This window comes from Colias philodice, chromosome 1 (genome assembly GCF_061535455.1).
Source record: "Colias philodice isolate Cphi_HAF_F1 chromosome 1, ilColPhil1 Martin Lab GWU primary, whole genome shotgun sequence".
Lineage (NCBI taxonomy): Eukaryota > Metazoa > Arthropoda > Insecta > Lepidoptera > Pieridae > Colias > Colias philodice.
In genome coordinates this window covers 4,151,055-4,170,237 of record NC_143086.1, presented here as the reverse complement: position 1 = coordinate 4,170,237, position 19,183 = coordinate 4,151,055, and the positions used below count along the sequence as shown (strand labels likewise).

General features: G+C 32.3%; 1 protein-coding gene across 2 annotated transcripts; it reads left to right on the top strand.

Moving 5' to 3' along the window:
• The first annotated feature begins 1,359 nt into the window (after nucleotides 1-1,359).
• On the top strand, nucleotides 1,360-18,664 carry LOC149491090 (uncharacterized). 2 transcript variants are annotated; one of them, XM_089704687.1, is made up of 9 exons: nucleotides 1,360-1,549; nucleotides 3,153-3,227; nucleotides 3,421-3,558; nucleotides 5,802-5,933; nucleotides 6,742-6,852; nucleotides 7,543-7,695; nucleotides 13,620-13,759; nucleotides 14,023-14,272; nucleotides 18,479-18,664. In XM_089704687.1, the coding sequence occupies exons 1-9, from the start codon at nucleotides 1,454-1,456 to the stop codon at nucleotides 18,656-18,658; spliced, it is 1,275 nt and encodes a 424-aa protein (XP_089560813.1). In that variant the 5' UTR covers nucleotides 1,360-1,453; the 3' UTR covers nucleotides 18,659-18,664. The 2 variants fall into 2 exon arrangements, with proteins under 2 accessions (XP_089560813.1, XP_089560887.1); XM_089704761.1 differs by lacking the exon at nucleotides 3,421-3,558.
• Nucleotides 18,665-19,183: the final 519 nt, after the last annotated feature.

The window sequence follows — 19,183 nt, the reverse complement described above, 5'->3', positions numbered from 1 at the left end:
GTGAATTTTTAAAGACTTTTAAATTAATTATCTAGGTAGGTACGTTAAGTTAGAAAAGTTTTTTGAATACTTACACACTTAGCTCATGAAATTCGCTAGCCTGTACCAATTACCACGGTGACACAATAAATAATAAATTTAGACACTGCCACATCATTATATCAATAATAAAAAACATTGATTGATTGATCATTAATTATTATTTTATAATTTTATTATAATTTTGTTGAGAGATTTTCTAGTTTATTATAATTGTTTTTAATATTTTTGTAATGCCTCAGTCGGACTACTGGCCTTTTAAAAATCAGACCGATACAATCGACAGCAATCCGGAGCCATCTATTTTGGTTAGTGATGTATCATGACTTTACTACAGTTTGAATAACTACAAAAAGTTAACATGAAGAAAACCCTGAAGTCTTTACGGGGACAAGGGAATACATTTTATTGTTGCTACTATTTTATAGATGGCACTGTACACAAAGGATAATAAAAAAAGATAACTTAACAAGATAATTTATTATTTATAAAACAATATCATTTTAATCATATTTTATTTTTATTGCCTTGGCTTCAGACCGATGCAGAATATTCAAGCGTAGAGTGAACAGGTACCTTCTAGCCTCTAGGGAAGCGCGTTCCATCTAGACTTAGACCACATATCAGCTTAACATCAGGCTAGATTGTGGTCAAGCGCTTCCCTATTCCCAATAAAATAAAAAAAAAATAGATAAATATTAAATATTAATCAGAAAACATGCTCACAAATAAACGAGCGTAGAAGGACTACTTATTTCTTGAAAATTTTGATAGAGCAAGCAAAAACAAATTAAATTAGCTAAAAAATGAATATAGATAGATAGGTACATAAAACAATGTTAGATACCTACTTCTCTTCATTGTATATACCTAATCATTTCTTCATACATTCATTCATTCATTGGATTTTGGAATGATAGTGATAATCTTCTATTACCGTATGTTTGTTCTCTTTTACTTTGTTTTAGTATGCTCTCGATTAAAACTAGCTGCCCATTTCCCATTTCTCTAATGTGATACTAGGTCATAGGTGCCTCTCATAGCCTGGTAGCGAACGAAGTCAAAATAATGTGTGGTTTGGCTCTTTGTTGCATTATGATGACGCTTATCATTAAATGTTGCGTCAGCACATGAGCTTTTCTGTTATATAAAATAGCGGTCTGTTACATCACACAACCTCCTGAAGTAGGTATGAGAAAAATACTTCCTCTCTCTTTGGAATGACGTATTATCGTTGAGGTACGTACAACAAAAGGTATTCTTCTAAACTTTTGGTAGGTTAATTGAGGAAATATAAAACAGAATCAAAACATTTATGGTTTTTAAATATCGCCAGTATTTTATGATTTGACACGGTATATATGTATATGGCGCATATCTAATGGCTTGATTTTAGCAAAAACAGCTTGGAGCCATGGAAGGGGAAGTGAAGGAAATCCAGATGGAGCTGGCAGCGCTCAGGCGGGACCGCGGGCATTTACATGGTCGGAATCAATCCTTTATTTCGCCGGTTAGTTCACTATATTTTAGAAAAAGCAAAGATAATATTATAATACTATACTGTACAGCCAAGACGTAGAGGTACACATTTTCCGATGAAATTCAAACGTAGATCATAATTACTCATAAGAAGTAGATACAACTAAAGGCCCGGTATACTTATTTACTGAAAAACTGTTAGTTTTCTATAAGAAGCATAAAAGCGCTTTATAAAAAATATACTCAGCGATATATTATCATCAACTGAGTAGAGCTAAAAAATATAAGCTTAGGATATTTATGATTTTGTCAGAAATTGTAAAGTCTAACCGACTAATTATTGAACTTTGCTTTGAGCCTATGGAAGGGGCGTGTGACTCATAAACCTTTATACAAATGGCCGATAATAATCAGTTACTGTTGTCAGCTGAAGGTTTTAATATAAGGCTTTATATCAAGAAACGTTTTGGAAGAAAATTTATTAGATTTCATTAACAAATTCATAAATAAAACGTAAATGAATTTATATTTTTGGTTTTATGGCATTCAAAATGCTTTATAAATATAAATTTATAAAGAATAGAAAAATTCGTCCCGCCTCGTGATCGAATTTTTCTATTCTTTATAAATTTATAAAACGTAAATATTAAATAAAAACATAAGAGATTCGATATTACCATGTGAGGTCATAAATCATAATATTAGTACCTATAGGTAGTCTTCGTATTGTTGGGTAAATTTTTTTTATCTCAATTTGGCGAACGCTCTTACAATTATTAATCAGACATAAAAAAACACTTTAGGCCCGTAATCTTCATTATGTTCTTCACGCTTATTATTTATTTTTAATTGTCTTTATTATTATTAATGTATGACATGCCTAAATTTAGCGCTTTAGGCCCAACGGTTAAGGATCTAAAAATTTCGTAATTAGCTAGGTACATTTGTTTCTATTGATACTATCTGTGCTACAATTGTTTACATGCTAACTAGTTTCTTACAAATAAATAGAATCTCTATTGCAATAAATATAAAGTTGTATTTTAATTTTTTTTGTTAAAACCGTTTTTGCTACGAATGATTTAATTGAAATTATAGTTTTAGGTCTAGGTAAAGTAACCTTGTTGGACGACATAAAATATTACGACTCAAAATTGTTAGGTAATTATTTAGTTACCTCGGAAATTTTAATGTAGGTATAGTTAGTTATAATATTAATAGTTAATACAGTTTCCCGTTCATTGTTTAAAATTAATTTATTTAAATTATTGCGTTATAGTCTTTAAACGTGTCGAGTATGTTTGTGTTTTAATCTTCAATAAATGGCTTTGTAAATGTATTCATTTAACAGTTAGTTACGGGTCAAATTAATTGTTTCGGTTTCTTTTGATGATAAGTTTGAAGAATCATTATTTAATTTTGTACCATATAACATTGAATACAAAAAATTTTTCAATGTCTTCTATAATCCTCATTCTTCATTATACCGAAGTACATATTATTACGAATAAACATAATTCGGTCTATCAAAACGGTTCTTACACAGACGTTGAATCAATAAATATTATCTACAATTAATTATGTCCCGCCTGTTAGCATATTATAATAAGTGGGTATGTATTTTATATTTTTAGGATCCTGTTAAGTCGGATCCTACATACGTGGAGACGAAAACTCAGCAGGATCTTGACTGTACCAGAATACCACAGGTAATTACTACTGCAAAATAAAGGCATTATTTTAATTAATGAAAAATTTTCAGGTAACTAATATAATGGTATTGATGTTTGAAGAAGAAGTAGGTAAAAGTATTTAGTAAGCATGATTGTAACCAAAATACGTAGAATTGCCTTATCCATTATGTCAGTTGTTGTAGGATTTATTTATTTCATCGTTTCATAGATATCAAAACTTCGGGAAGAGTTAATCAGAGCGAAAAATGCGGCGGACGAAGAACGGTTCGAAAGAGAGAAGTATGAAGGGAAATTGAAAGATTTAGAATCGAAACTGAATACGATTTGCAATGTTTGCATTGTCGAGGTAAATTAACTAGTTGACCCAAATGTTGTTCTGCTTTACAAGGATAAGAATACTTAGATGTTGGCTAATTGTTATCAGACCTATTCGATGTGTAGGTACAGAAAATTTCATAAAATATGGTAAAAACTAGCAAACACTACTGCATGAGAATTTTATATATTGTACCTACTAGATTTCTGTCCGCTTTGTAAAATGTAAGTAACAAATTGGTAACAAGTTATCCTCTTGAATCACTCTATCTAGAGCAGGCTCCAAGGAGATGTTCGTTTGCAAAAATAGCGGACCTAAATCTGACTTCTGATATATATTGTATAGATCCCAGACATCCTATAGACAGATGTTGCCAACCAGTTTTGTGGTCCCCCTCCCCGCACCCCGGTAATTAAATATGGCATACAAAGAAAAAAATAAAAATTTCCAAAACATGCCGTGTGGGGTATCAAATGAAAGAGCTTATTGAGTAGATCACGAATATATAGCATACTATAACATTTCTTACACTTTCTCTAAGATTTTTTAGAAAATTTATGAAAATGCTCCATTTTTGAGTTAACTTTAAACCACTATAGATTGAAAACTCATGAATATATTTTTTAAATTATTATTTTAAATAATTAACAATAGTCCATTGTTTACGATTCAATAGTTCGTACAGTGAAATAGTTGCGGGAGTGGGGGGAGCATTCAAAGATGGCGAGTATATTTTCAAGTTTATGCCAGAAATAAAGGCCTAATACAAAAATATGGCAGAACATTCTTGAATCAGCCTCTGTGTGATTAGATTTCAAATCGGTAACTTCAGTGAAAGTTGCGCCTTGCAATTTAAAACAATTTGTGGGGTCATCAAATCCACCACATAGCTCACTTATATTATATTACGAACTATTGAATCGTAAACAATGGACTATTGTTAATTATTTAAAATAATAATTTAAAAAATATATTCATGAGTTTTCAATCTATAGTGGTTTAAAGTTAACTCAAAAATGGAGCATTTTCGTAAATTTTCTAAAAAATCTTAGAGAAAGTGTAAGAAATGTTATAGTATGCTATATATTCGTGATCTACTCAATAAGCTCTTTCATTTGATACCCCACACGGCATGTTTTGGAAATTTTTATTTTTTTCTTTGTATGCCATATTTAATTACCGGGGTGCGGGGAGGGGGACCACAAAACTGGTTGGCAACATCTGTCTATAGGATGTCTGGGATCTATACAATATATATCAGAAGTCAGATTTAGGTCCGCTATTTTTGCAAGCGAACATCTCCTTGGAGCCTGCTCTAATCTGTAAAAATCCGTTTCAAAATCCGTTGCGTAGCATACATATTATGAACGGACAGACAGCGACCGCGACTTTGTTTAATATTACTATTGGTTAGGGAGCCAGGTGCAAATTTGGTTAACTATTTCCTCTCAAGAGATAATTCGTCAGACGCATGAGAGTATAGTATTATAAAGCCTCGTGAACGTCAGCTGGCGCTCGGTTGGGGGGGTGAGCGGTTGTAGCCTCCCACGCACATAGGAAAAAAAATACATTCATTCATTCATTTCCTCTCAGCTAAAAATTTGTCAAATTGTAGCTAACCCAATATCTCAACGAAAAAAAATAGTCAGCTGGTGTCTCGAACATGAAAGTTAAATTTAAAGAAAAATTTATTTTCCGTTATTTCCTCTCAAACAAAAATTTACCTGATGATAGCTTATATGTAACTGTGGATAAATATATATATGTCAGCTGGCTGTATCTTGGTGGAAAAACCGTCAGCTGATACGGGAGGCTACAACCGCTCTTCCTCCCAACCGAGCTCCAGCTGACGTTCACGAGGCTTCATAATACTATACTTTGATGCATTTTACTAATTACCGCTTGAGAGGAACTTGGTCATAAAATCTGCTGCTGGCTCCCGGACCATATGTTGTGATTAGATAATAAATTAATAACTATTACAATAGTGATTTCACAGCTCTTATAGTCTGCTGAAAGACAACTTTTTCTTAGTGGATATATAATGTTATTTGTGATCTTATTTTGTGCTATTTTCTACTGGGCGCCTGCAAATTCTCGCATTTAAAGCTTCAATTTATATTCAGGTCAAATACTTTGGCCTTATAATCAGGAAAATCCTATGGACCTAATTTTATGAAATTAATCAAATTAGCCTGTTTGCAGTTAATATGCCTTACATTGTAAGTGTTAGTTTATAATATTATTCCGTACGACATCTTAAAACGTTTTAGGACTCACGAAAAAAATCAAACGAAGAAGTTACAACTTTGAAAAACAAATTAAGAGACATGGAAGAAGAGGCTGAAGAAATGAAAGTTACGATAACCGAGAAAAATGAACAGTTACAAGATTATCGAATTAAGGTAAATTTGAGTCTACCTAGTAGATCTATACTAATATTATAAAGCTGAAGAGTTTGTTTGTTTTTTTGAACGCGCTAATCTCAGGAACTACTGGTCCGATTTGAAAAATTCTTTCGGTGTTAGATAGCCCATTTATCGAGGAAGGTTAGGTTATATATCATCACCCTAAGACCAACAGGAGCGGAGAAATGCGGGTAAAACCGCGGGGCAGAGCTAGTCAATAATAAGTATAAATACAATAAAACTAAAGTGATAGAGATATATATAACATCTATTAATAAAAATGTAGCTAAGTATATAAAGCTAAGCTAATACTAAGATGAGAACTAATTAAATGTAAACATTCCTTTTTTATCGAAACTGTAATTTATTAGAAGATTTGTTTCATATAAAAATATTATTGGTTGAAGTATTAGTAAGTGCGTCATTACTTACAAAGCTTAAAAGTAACATTGAAATAATAAAGAAATTATTATAATATCTAAGAACCTACGAATTATCGAAGATTGGAACGTTAAAAAATATTATGTGTTCTTATGTAATCGAAGCAAGCAAGATCATTTTTGCACTGATGTTATTCTAAAACTACTACTCAAAAATACTACAATATTTCTTATTCAGCGTTCGTGATACTATAGCAATTTAGTTCCTTCCTCTTGTCGCTGAGTTTTTGAGAATTTTTGTTACTTATAACATTCAGATTTCCATTCGTGTCGATACCAAATTTATACCTAACCGGTTCACAGTTTGTTGTTATTGATTGGTTTCACCTACGTATTCTTTATTCATTATTTGTCATTAACTACAGTATCTTCAAGCACAACAGCAAGTTGAGGAACTGAAACGGCAGTTGGATTTAATCGAATATGATAACAAGCAAGTTTCCGATCAAATACAAATAGAAATACAAAAGATGAAGGTATGGTATTAAAAATGTTATTATGTTGTGAGATTCGTGCCATAATATGAGACAAACATTAAAATAGAATTGAAAAGGTACGTGGATGTAATTCCTCTTTTTCATTTTAATAATCTATTCTATACAAAATCCTGCACATGGTTAAAATAACATTTAGGAGACGTGCATTTTAATACTATCAAAATAAGAAAACTATGTATTACTTATTAATTATAATTAGGTACTAGTCAAAACTACTTTTAACTAGATATATAATGTAATAGATATCGATTAGTAGAAAAACATATTATAAAATAAATCTTAATAGTAAGTACGTCATTTCGACATCCTGCATCACCATGTTTACTGTGTTTAAAATCTTAATACTATTATAAAGGCGAAAGTTTGTATGGATGTATGGATGTATGGATGTATGGATGTTTGTTACTCTTTCACGTAAAAACTACTGAACCGATTTCAATGAAATTTAGCACACATATAGAGGGTAACTTGGATTAACACATAGGATAGGTTTTATCCCGGAAATCCCACGGGAACGGGAACTATGCGAGTTTTTCTTTGAAAACGCGGGCGAAGCCGCGGGCGGAAATCTAGTACATTTTATAATTTTCCGTCACATTCTAAACAGTAATAATTGTATACGTAGTATATTATTATTAGTCTGTGGTAATAACAATGATTTTCTTACAGATGCAGTTCCAGGAAAAGTTGCAAGAATTGGCACCTTTGCCAGATTTGCTAAAAGGTGCTCAAATACAGCTGCAAGAAGCAAGGCAGCTGCAAAAGTTGGCTGAAGAAAGCTCGCAGCAGCTTTCAACAGAACTTCATAAAGTTAAAGAGAAGGTCTGTATTTATTTTATTTATTTATCTCTAGGTTTCCGCCTCATGTTGTCAAAAGGAAACCTGGGATTTCCGGGATTAAGCCATGTCCTTTCTTAGGTCTCCTACTATATGAGTTGGTACCAAATTTCATCCAAATCAATGAAATTTGGTACCAACTCATATAGTCTGTGGTTAAGGCGAATAGACAAACCGACATACAAACCGATAGACAGACCGACAGAATTACTTTCGCATTTATAATATTAGTAGGGAGTAGGTAATCGCGTGTTACGTGGTAAATAAGAATATGATAATAATGAATACTATCGCAGTTTTTTAACCCGTCACCTATACATTCTATTTAATCTTATTAAAAAACACAAAAAAAATATTAGCATACGAGTAATGGACAATTACATATGACTATTATTATAAGTAAAGGCGTAGTACTATAATAATATATTCTGTGGTAAAGGTAAATAAATACAATAAATAATTATTAGTATTATAATATTCACTAGATACTCTACTTTTTAACTTTAAAGAAATAGGAATATAAAATACTAGTGACCCGCCCCGGCTTCGCACGGGTGCAATGCTGATACTAAATACACTACAGAAAAACTGTGAACGTTGTCTATAAAAACATAGCGGCTCGGCGCGGCCGGCCGGTACCGCCGCAAACGCCTACGTCCCTCAATTTTAAAAATCATCAATACATATAATAAAATTCTAGAAAAGTGGTGTCTGTACAATGAAAATATGTAAAAAAAATTTAGCAGGGGTTGTTACTAAATCGATCCCAAACCCAAAACTGTCGTTAAAATTTTTTTTGTCTGTTTGTCTGTTTGTCCGTTTGTCCGTTTGTCTGTTTGTCTGTATGTTTGAACACGCTAATCAATTTATGATTAGCGTGTTTTCGTTGCGTTGGGTGTTTTTTAATTTAATTTTTATTGCATGGTCTAAACGGTAATTAATTACTACATGCGTGAGACAGGAAAGATCTGATTTGGATTTGGTGCTGGATTTGATAAAAACTGAGTATCGATTAAGCTGATCAGCAGGCCAAGACTAATGTCAGAGAATAGAATAACGCTAAAGAATAGAAACTACTATCGCTAATTTTTTACATAAACTCATGATATTTTAGTACTAATGGTTCGGTCACACTACCAACGGCGACGACGACTACGACCAAAATTGTCCTCCAGACAAAATTGGTTTAAAAAAAATATTAAAATTTCCCGTCATACTGGTACTCGAAAAGAAAAAAAAAATTCGAGGATAATTAATATAAAAATAGGTTTTTTGGGATTTTCGGCGAGACGGTAAGTTAATCATATAATTATCTTTTACCAAAATTGTAGATCATAAAATTATCTATAAAAAACTTCAAATACATTTTTTTCTAGGAGCCACCGTTTCTACGAAAAATATATTTTTTCATTCATTGATCTCATTCTCAAAAAAAATTCCAGGCACCAGAACGACAGGAAATTTTAATATTTTATTTTTAATTGTGTTTTGCACAATTTTGTTAAATTGCGTCTGAATGAAAATTTTGTTCGTGGTCGTCGTCGTCGTTGGTAGGGTGAACAAATCCTTAGCAAAACATCATACGCTTATGTCAATTAGTATCGATAGCGGATTCTATTCCTTTGCGTTTTGACGTTTGTCTCGGCGCTCAGTTGCTGCACGAAACATTGTTAAAAACACACATACAAGAAAGGAAGGTAAATAAATTTGCTCCCCTCGACCCTGGTGCCTAAAAAATAATATGACATAATTTAAAAGAAATTTTACGTAAAAAATTAATTAGGCATTTCTTTTTTATTTTTTTAGCTCAGTTCAGTCATAAATTTTACTAACAGTTCTTTTAATTATTATGGTAGTACGTGTTTACTCAATAAAAGTTAAGTAGTAACTACTATACAGTCACTATTCCACGCGGACGAAGTCGCGGGCACAGCTAGTCTGTAATATCTTTGAAAATATTCACTTAAATCGTACGGTGTAAAGGGCCATATAGATCTATATTAAATGAACAATGTATTCAAGGTATTTAATTGGTTAAGGATTAATGCCTGTATTGGTTAAAATCGCATCGAAAATTAGCCATTATTTGTCGTAAAAAGTAAATGACAAAAAAAAGTTATTGTGGGTTATCCATAAGAGATAGACATATACCATCGCGGACTTTTCTGTAGACCTTTTCAATGTGTATAATAGTTAGTACATTATTTTCATAAAACTCGTAGGGTTCAGCCTGCGTTTGCAATGTAAGCGGAAAAAATGTAATTTTTTGCGACATCACATTAGAAACCTCAAAAATAACAGTACTTCTCCACTATTTAATGGATGTTATTATACATATAAACCTTCCTCTTGCATCACTCTATCTATTAAAAAAAACCGCATCAAAATCCGTTGCGTAGTTTCAAAGATTTAAGCGTACAAAGGGACATAAGGACATAGGGACAGGGAAAGCGACTTTGTTTTATACTACAGGTAAATTAGCTTGGAGAAATTTTTGCGTTTGTAGTAGTGTATGGTCAGCAAATAAAATAAAACAACATTTTATTTTTAGTTTTTATTTTATACAGGGTTACTTGTAAAACACCAGCAACCTCGCAGGACAAGATAGCTAACATCATAAGTAACAACATTTGTTCTACGACTTTTGGCATAACGCAATAAATTATTTTTAAATGATTTTTTAAACTTTTATTGTACTCTCCTTACATTTGTAAGTCTATGTTCTATTAATTATCGGATGGACGACGCGACGCCCCCTTCCCCCTCTCGTTCGCTTTTTGTTTACGTAATTTTTGGGAGGCGTAGAGTTTATAATATTCAGACGGAAAATTAAATGAATATTTATTTTTGTATGAAAATAAAATCTAACAAATTATCAAAAGTCGAAATGTTGTTACTTATGATGTTAGCTATCTTGTCCTGCGAGGTTGCCGGTGTTTTACAAGTAACCCTGTATATATAAGGGATTTTAAATTAAACTATAGGTATGTGTTTCTCCTCTGAAAAAGATGAGACTTTATTTTAATATTTGCACATTTAACATACATATAACTTTTACATTAACAATGTTACTAAAATGAAAAATTTACTAACCTGAAAAAGAAACGACATTTAAAGTTTAATTATTTAGTTTGAGAAGTCAAAGGCTTGCCTCGACCATGTTTTAACACTGGAGCCATATTGAATTAACAATATAAAGTTACAACACTTACACACAAATTAAACACTAGTTATGGCCCTGCCTTCATACAAAACTGCTGAATACGCCGTTCGCACGGGAATAGAATGTGGATGCGATTTCCCTTAGTTAGCATCCAAGCTTACGTCTTTGTAATTATTAAACTGTATAAATTCATTCTTTAACTCCGGTCTGCATCGTGCAGACATGGGTGTAAAAGTCTCATTTTAGCTATTAAATGTAGTTTTTAAGTACATCTGAGTTTTCATTTGGGGCCTCCGGCTGCGGGACATGTAATTCACTTCAACAAATATTATAACAATAATAACAAATAATAACAACAATCAACAAATACAAAATTTATCAATTAAACTCCGTACATAATAATTATAATTTTTGAATGAAATGTGCTTTATGTTCTAACGGTACCAAACGACTGCACGTGGCACCTGCGGACAGCGTAAACTGGTTTATTCTGGTTATGTGCGTGTTTCCACTTTCCACTATCAAGTGACGATTTATTTATTTGTTTTGTTTCGTAATTATTATGGTCAAATATTAATTATGAAACAAATTATTATGGACACGATATTTTATTGTTTCACGGTAGTCGCCTTGTCGTTTGCTCAAGGACGTAAAATTGAATGATATATTTTTTTTTATAAAGTCAAAACCATTTTCTTTCAAATAAAAACTTGTTTTTATTGAAAACAAAAGTGTTGCTAGGAATAAGTATAAAATTAAATAGTAATGTTAGGATATCGAAACATTTTTGTATAGGCCAGAACGATATAGTGGAAACGCGCTCTAAGATCTGAGTAATATACACACCACTACATATGCAAAAATTTCTCCAAGCTAATTTACCTGTATGTAGTGATGATAAATCAAATTGTTTTTATTTTGTGATATTGTCACAGATAATATTACACTTAGATATTATATAGTTATATATTTTAATTCAATCCTTTACATATAATAATATTAAGTAAGTAATAATTAATATTCACTAAATGTAACTGTTTGTTTGTAGTAAATACCTGTAAGAACCTACATATTAAGTACCTATCCTCAAATAACTCTTTCGTTGATAATGGTATCTATCATACAAAGGGACATAATAAATAGTAATATTCAAATATTTTTCGAATGTTCATTTTTTTATTATATTTCATGCTACAAAGAGTTAGAGTGTAGTATTAAATAGAAATATTATCTGTGGGTTTAGTATGGGGGGGTTCAAACTCCTCCTGCAGCAAAAATATATGACAACGCTCTGTCCGTGTTATGCTTAAAAGTTCTAGTACTAACTCATGTGCAGACTAGATGGCGCGGTATATAGCTTACATACTTCTCGCGAACAGAGTGAAAAGAAAAGTGTTATTCTTATTTTTCTCTCTTTAAGAACCATCATTGAGCCTTATCAAACACGTTATTAAAACATTTAGCCGAATTGGTCGTCCCATTCTCGAGTTTCAAGATGCGTACGGATAGCGCGTTCCAGTGTTACGCGTAGTCGAGAAACACTGTCCACGCGTACATTGGATACGCGTACAGCTCCTGTACGGAGTACGGACCGCCGCGAACCTGTACGCGAGGTCAATCGATCCAAAACGCTCCGCGAGCCCCAGTCATTCGCCATGACTCAGAATTTTCAGTTCATTTGAAATTGCCTTCCATGCATATTGGCGTAAATCGTTATTTCGATAATCATTTAGTGTGCTATCCCACATGACCCGGTGAAATTCATAAAGTTGAATCAATCTGATAATATTTTCATTATTAAAACTCGAAGAGCACGCGAGTTTATTCATTTTGCCGTCCAAATGTAGAGTTCTCTTTGACGCGCGACCAAAAACCGACTGACGATCGGCTCGCGCTCAAGTTGGCTCGCGCGGTACGCGTACCCCAAGAGTGAACGCGTAGCTGCAGGTATGAACTAGGCGTTCCGGATACGCGTAAACTGGGAACGCGTACCAGGCTACGCGCAATCCGTACGCAGCTTTACGCTTAGCAACGAATTTGACGAACGATTCATTTTCATTTATTTAGAAAATACGTCATTATAATTAATGACATGACCTACCTTAATAATATTAATACAGATAAATACTAATAATTTATAACTGATCAATGACCTTGAATGCAGAATGATAAATAATAAATATGATTATGAATAAAAATAAATCGATTTCCGAAAAACCCCTAATGCAAATAATAATCTTGTGTATAACAAATTATCTTCCGTACGGAGACACCACGTTTATCAGGGGTTTTCTTGATAATACAGTTGCACGTATTATTTATTATAGTTTTTTTAATGCAAAATGTTTCCGTTACATTTTTCCTCGAAGTTTAAAACTGTTATGTTGGAAATTTTTTTTATGAATCCCAACTTGACTTGATGTTATGTCCGATAATCTATTATCCTTAACCTAAGTTAAAAATTAAAATGTATGTAAAAAATAAGGAGAAATTGAGAAGATAAATTCTTACGTTTAAGTCATTTTTATGGGGTAAAAAATTGGGCCTACAATTTTTTGAAAGGTATTAAGAAATATTCGAAATATTTGTTATAATTTACAAATATCTTTTTTTAGTGTTTCAAGTTCACAGTAATGTATAATTATTCCGCTACACATGCCGCTAATGTATTGAATCCTGTCAAAATATAAGAGAACAATCAGATAAATTTTAGCTGTTATCTTACTTTAAAATATTACTCTTTCAGCTTGTTATAGCGGTAAACAACCTAAATGCTGAAAAGATTGAAAAAACGAAGCTCATTGAAGAGAGTAAAGAAATTAAATCGGAGTTGGATGTAAAGAACCAAGATATAGCCGTATTAAACAATAATGTGGATGATTTGAAGTAAGTGATTTGATTGTAATTTTGTAATTTTCAATTAAAATGTTTTTTTAGAATTGTAGAGTTTTAATCTTCCGTTGACAATAATAATTTTACGTTTTGCGCTATTACGTTTACAATATTATTGAGTCACATCAGTGTTATTTATTTGCATAGGTCGATGAGATTCTAAAATTTACGTTAAAAATGTCAAATAGCTTTCAGGAATTTCATTCTCACAAGGCTGCTCTAAAATTATTTGATTGCATTGATTTTCATTTTCTCAGATGCAAAGTGCTGCGACTCGAAGAGAAACTAGTACAGCTGGAGACCCGTTACAAAGAAAAGGCGTCCGAATGCGCGATCCTCATCAAGGACCTGGACGAGATGCGCGTGGAAAGTTCCAGAACGTTGACCCGAAATAAGGAACGTTCTGAGTCTATGCGGCGGTACATGCAGAACCAGATATCGGAGCTGGAGCGGCAGCTCATACAGAGCCGCGCGCAGTGCAGAGCGTGTCAGAAGGAGCGGGACGAGGTGAGTCGTGGCAACCTACTATTTAGGGGAGACCGGGTTTGGTTGTCTCACGGGTTGGTTGTCACAGCGGTCTTAACACAAACCTGAACTATCGAATAAGTCTGTTGAACAGCGTGGCAAGAGCGATACAGTGACAACGCTGTCCCAACTTCGCGTTAGACCGCTCCGATCTGCCGTGAGGGCCTCACACGTGTTTATTGTTTCAGCACAAAAATTTACTTTTGCTGTAAAAGTAAATTTTTGTGCTGCTGTGTCGAACCTCGTAATTATACGTTCTTGTTTTACAGTAATAATCTTTCAGTTCATTTGATGATAATGAAATGTGTTTTATAATATCGTAGTATAGTTTTTTAGATATTCATTGATAGGAATTTATTTTCAATTTTATTTTTCTAAAACGTGTTATGGGGCTCGTTGTCACAAATTTTTGGGGGCTGGTTGTCACATATCAACCAGCCCCCGGTATGCGAGATGACTTTATTTGCGTTTTGAGGTTGTTTGTTTTAGCCGTAAATTTTCAATCAACACCGGAAAATCACCCTAACAAACCTGCTGGAAGTCCATCTGTCCTTGATGACTCTATATTGACTCATGATTATTATTGTTTGCTAAAATTGTGATTGATGAATATTCAGACGGAAATAAAGACCGTTGACACGGTTTCATTTGGTTAAGAGTTCTTAATTAAAAACTATTCCGTAAAATTATAAGACCAAAGTGTGACTTTCTATTTATAAATTGCCTGTTATTTAGTATGTGACTATCTACCCTAGGCATTGTGACAACCATCCCTGACCCGGGGTTATAAGTCACATTTTTCTTTAGAGTGAAAATACAGAATATTTCTACAACTGATAATATTACACAAAAATACGTTTATTTCTTTTGTAACAGAATAATTACACTATCTTTTGGTATACAAATATCATTCATAAACAACGTATTTTGGAAGTTACATAAAAAAAGTTAAAAATGTGACTTTCATCCCCGCTCTCCCCTACCATTCTGTGGTCGTGGAAAGCTTTTGTTTTTGTAAGCTTTTAATTGTGTACGTGTGCCTGTGTGCATGTGAGCGCATTTGTGACTGGGGATCCATGTGTGCGTATGAAAGCGTGTGGGTGCTTATTATGTAAGTATGTGTACGTTTGTCCGTGTGTTACGTATGAGTTTGATGGGTTTTTTAGTAATATATTAAAAGAGAAAGATTATTATTTATGTATCTTTTCAATTACCTACATCGATTCCTTTCCTATGTGAACACAAAAAAAAGTTTAAGGTGCCTTGTCTTTTGTTAAATTAAACCATTAAAATATTGCTTTTTATTGTGATTCCGTATTGTTAATAAACGACAAGTGCTGACCTTAAATTCTACTTGATCTGATTTATACTTTTAACATTTACATACATTTGCCATGACTTAGCTAATAAACGTTCAAGTTTAACAACACTCATAATTGCTGGATCTATTCTATACTCTGTCCATTATATTATTTGCTTTTTGACAGCTACACGCCTATGTAGGATTGTATTGTCTATGTTAAAATGTCATACAAATAATTATCGTACTTCATGGACAGGTCCCGCCCACTTAGTGATGCCTACACAGAATTATTCAATGATGGGTCGATAGATTACAATAATCGATAGAAATACTCTGTAAAATATATCCGATGCAGAAAAACTCTTCTATTATGTTATATAATTTAAACGTAAAGACAACCAAATTGTAAGATAGAAACCAATAAATAATAAAATATTAGTTTAGTTTAGTTTTAACATACAATGCATAGATATGTGGTCTTATTATTACATATCTTATTAGTACGTTTACGTTGTAATTATTATGTACGTACCTGATTCTATTTATGATAATATTTTGAATTTATAATTGTAATGGTATCACAATCGATAATCTTTTGAACATCACTTCTGGTATCACCCGTCGAGCTGTCAAAAAGCAATTCTTATAGTGGACAGACTATAATAGCAGAGAAGTTTCATGTTGAAATATGCAGCTAAAAGTTTAATATTATAATTAAATAACAAAGAGCGTGTGTGCCGACACACGTGTCAGAAGTGGAACTTCTTTGGCATGATTCAAAGATACCAAAAACATCGCCTTACTCCATGATGTGACGGTATTGCCATGCCGCGACCTTTATATTCTCTCAAAGCGCCTAAAGATGTTTCACTTCAATAAAAATATATTTGACTATACGCCATACTGTAGTAGTGTGCCTGATTACAGAAAGCTCTAATGATCATGACCATAATCCACCACTCTGGCTTAGCGCAGGCTGGCACAGAACTTTTTAGTTCTCTGACATAACCTTTATTAATTATTAGGTACTAGTTAATTAAAGTTTCATAACTATTAATTATTAATTTATACTAAATAAAAGTTTAACTTGTGAATCCGTATAAATAAATTTGTTCAAAGATTACATTTTATTACCTGTATATATATTTAATAATTAAATGCATTCTGCCATTTGCTTCATAAATAATTTTAGTCCTGTAATCTCATGCGATCTTATGTCGCGTAATCTTTTCCAGACAACCAACAAATGGTTATATTCATGTTAACAATATCTGTATCCAACATTTTATTAAAGGTCCTTTACTTATCTATAAAATCTCCAAACAGTTTAATTTCGATGTACTTACTATTAAAGAAAAATTGTTATAAAAAGCGATGACACACTATTTTTAAATACATCGTTTGGTTAATTTTTACGCTATAATAAATAAATATTACGTTTATGTATTCTTTGTATAGGTAGTTATTAAGCTATTGTTAGATTTCCAATAGGTATAGTTACTGTTATGTTTATTTTTGATACTTACCACTTTTTCATTAATATCTACACATAAAAAAGAATATTTGGAGCCATAGAATTCAATGTATTAAAGAAAACAAATTCAAAATATATAAATAAAAAAATATTTACTGACTTTCAAACCTTACTGAAAAATCAGCATCAAAGAACATTTCTGAAATGTTCGAGTATAACCAAAAAGGGAACATCGTTTACTCGACCGTAAAGATATATCCTTCATTCTGTCACAAATTAAGTGGTTAAATTGCATGTAGTACTTTGAAAAAGGGCCTTAATTAAACAGAAGCATTTGCAGTCCCGTCGTGTCACGATCCGGTATAATTTATAAATTCGCATCGATTATGCCAATATAGTATTATATCTGTGCCAATACTAAAATGTCACGGGACAGATAACATCGCGTAGCATCTGGCTAAGCTCTATTCCTTACAATTCACATAATAATTCACAAACTACTATTATTTGTATGTGTAGATGTAAATTTGGTGAACGTGAATAATGTTTTTCTAATAATGGTCTAAAATTGTATGGATGTCATTGATGCAGTCATCCTAATACAACTCGTATTAAAAAGTAAACTTTTAGTTCTATTCCCCCGTCCGGTTAGGGCCCTTCTGGCCTCCTCCACTCAAGCGACAGCCCAAGCCGAGGTTCGTGGTCCCCGTGGCGGGGGGACGCCCTTGTGCATGTCGCTACCAGGGTGAACCTTCAGTTCACCCCCGCGTCCGCGTTAAAATGTAGAAGCCCTTCTGGCTAACATTGAGAGACACCACACAAAAAAAAAAAAAATTAGTTCTATTCCACAGTTCCATTTTTTTAATCTTTATTCGGTACAAAACAGTTTATGTTCACTAAAACACAATAAATTACAAATTCCACTCAATTTTAATGATGTTATTGGTCTTTATGATATGTATTAAAAATAGCAATTTAAAAATTATACGCTACACAATTAGATGGTAATATTATAGTTTTTGTATAATCGAATATGTAATTTGTTAAAAGAGCGAAAACATAACTTTTATAATAGTAATAACATGGGCAACTATGTAAGAAGTGAGTTATATAAAGATACATATTACATCAGAGAATATTTTATCTTGACTAATTACTATAATTTAATCCGAAAAAATTAAAGAAAAATTTTATCTGTCCATTCTTGTATTGATATGTCTTTTTTAACCCTATTCTGACGTAATAGATTAGAAAATAACGGATTCTTATAATTTGATAATATTTTATAGCTTGAAAATCCTACATTTCATAAAACTCTCTCAATAAGATACTATAAGATACTTGGTTCCCTATTAACAATTTCCTTTTAATATCAAATTAATTAAAATACTAAACATTTTTCCAATTTCAGATTCGACAACGAATGAATCTACAAATCAACAATTTGCAAGAGAATTTTGAAATGGCTGAGATTCGCCTGCGAACGCTGCAAAGTCAAATTGCGTCTCTGAAGAATAGCTATGCAGTTATTTTAGCTGATGATGATGATAACAATGGGGAATTTAGTAAAATAGTAACTACATGTGATTGATTATGTTATTATATATATTGAATACAACTCGGGAAGAAGTAGAGACATTATTATGCGGATAGAGATTCGAAATAAATACCTCATATTGTATCGTTGAAAGAAAATTTCACTCAAGCGTTTTTAATATTTAAATAAATGTATAACTTTTCAAATCGCTTTTTAATTTTTAAACAAGCTAATTGATTATAATATTAAAGTACGCTTTTGTTATTTACAACTATTTGGAATATTTCTTATCATTTTAATAAATTTTATTGATTTACATACATTGTGTTTTTATTATTATCTTGATGAATGAAATTAAATGAAAATTTAATAATCCGCATGTAACTTTTGACATGACGTGAAGATTGATAAAACAAGATTCTTTCGTATTTATAGTATTTCATACATTCTTCTTCAACAAACTTTTGACTTCACAATTCGATACACAACATTTGGCTAAATAATATAATATAACTAGCGATTCGGCTTCGCCCGTGGTACCTACATGTTTAAACTATCCTATCTCTCAAGTTGGATCGA

Coding starts and splice junctions, on each gene's coding strand:
- LOC149491090 (XM_089704687.1), top strand. CDS start 1,454: ATGGAAGGGGAAGTGAAGGAAATCCAGATGGAGCTGGCAGCGCTCAGG. Junction 1,550..3,152: donor ATCAATCCTTTATTTCGCCG/GTTAGTTCACTA, acceptor TTATATTTTTAG/GATCCTGTTAAGTCGGATCC. Junction 13,760..14,022: donor AATAATGTGGATGATTTGAA/GTAAGTGATTTG, acceptor TCATTTTCTCAG/ATGCAAAGTGCTGCGACTCG.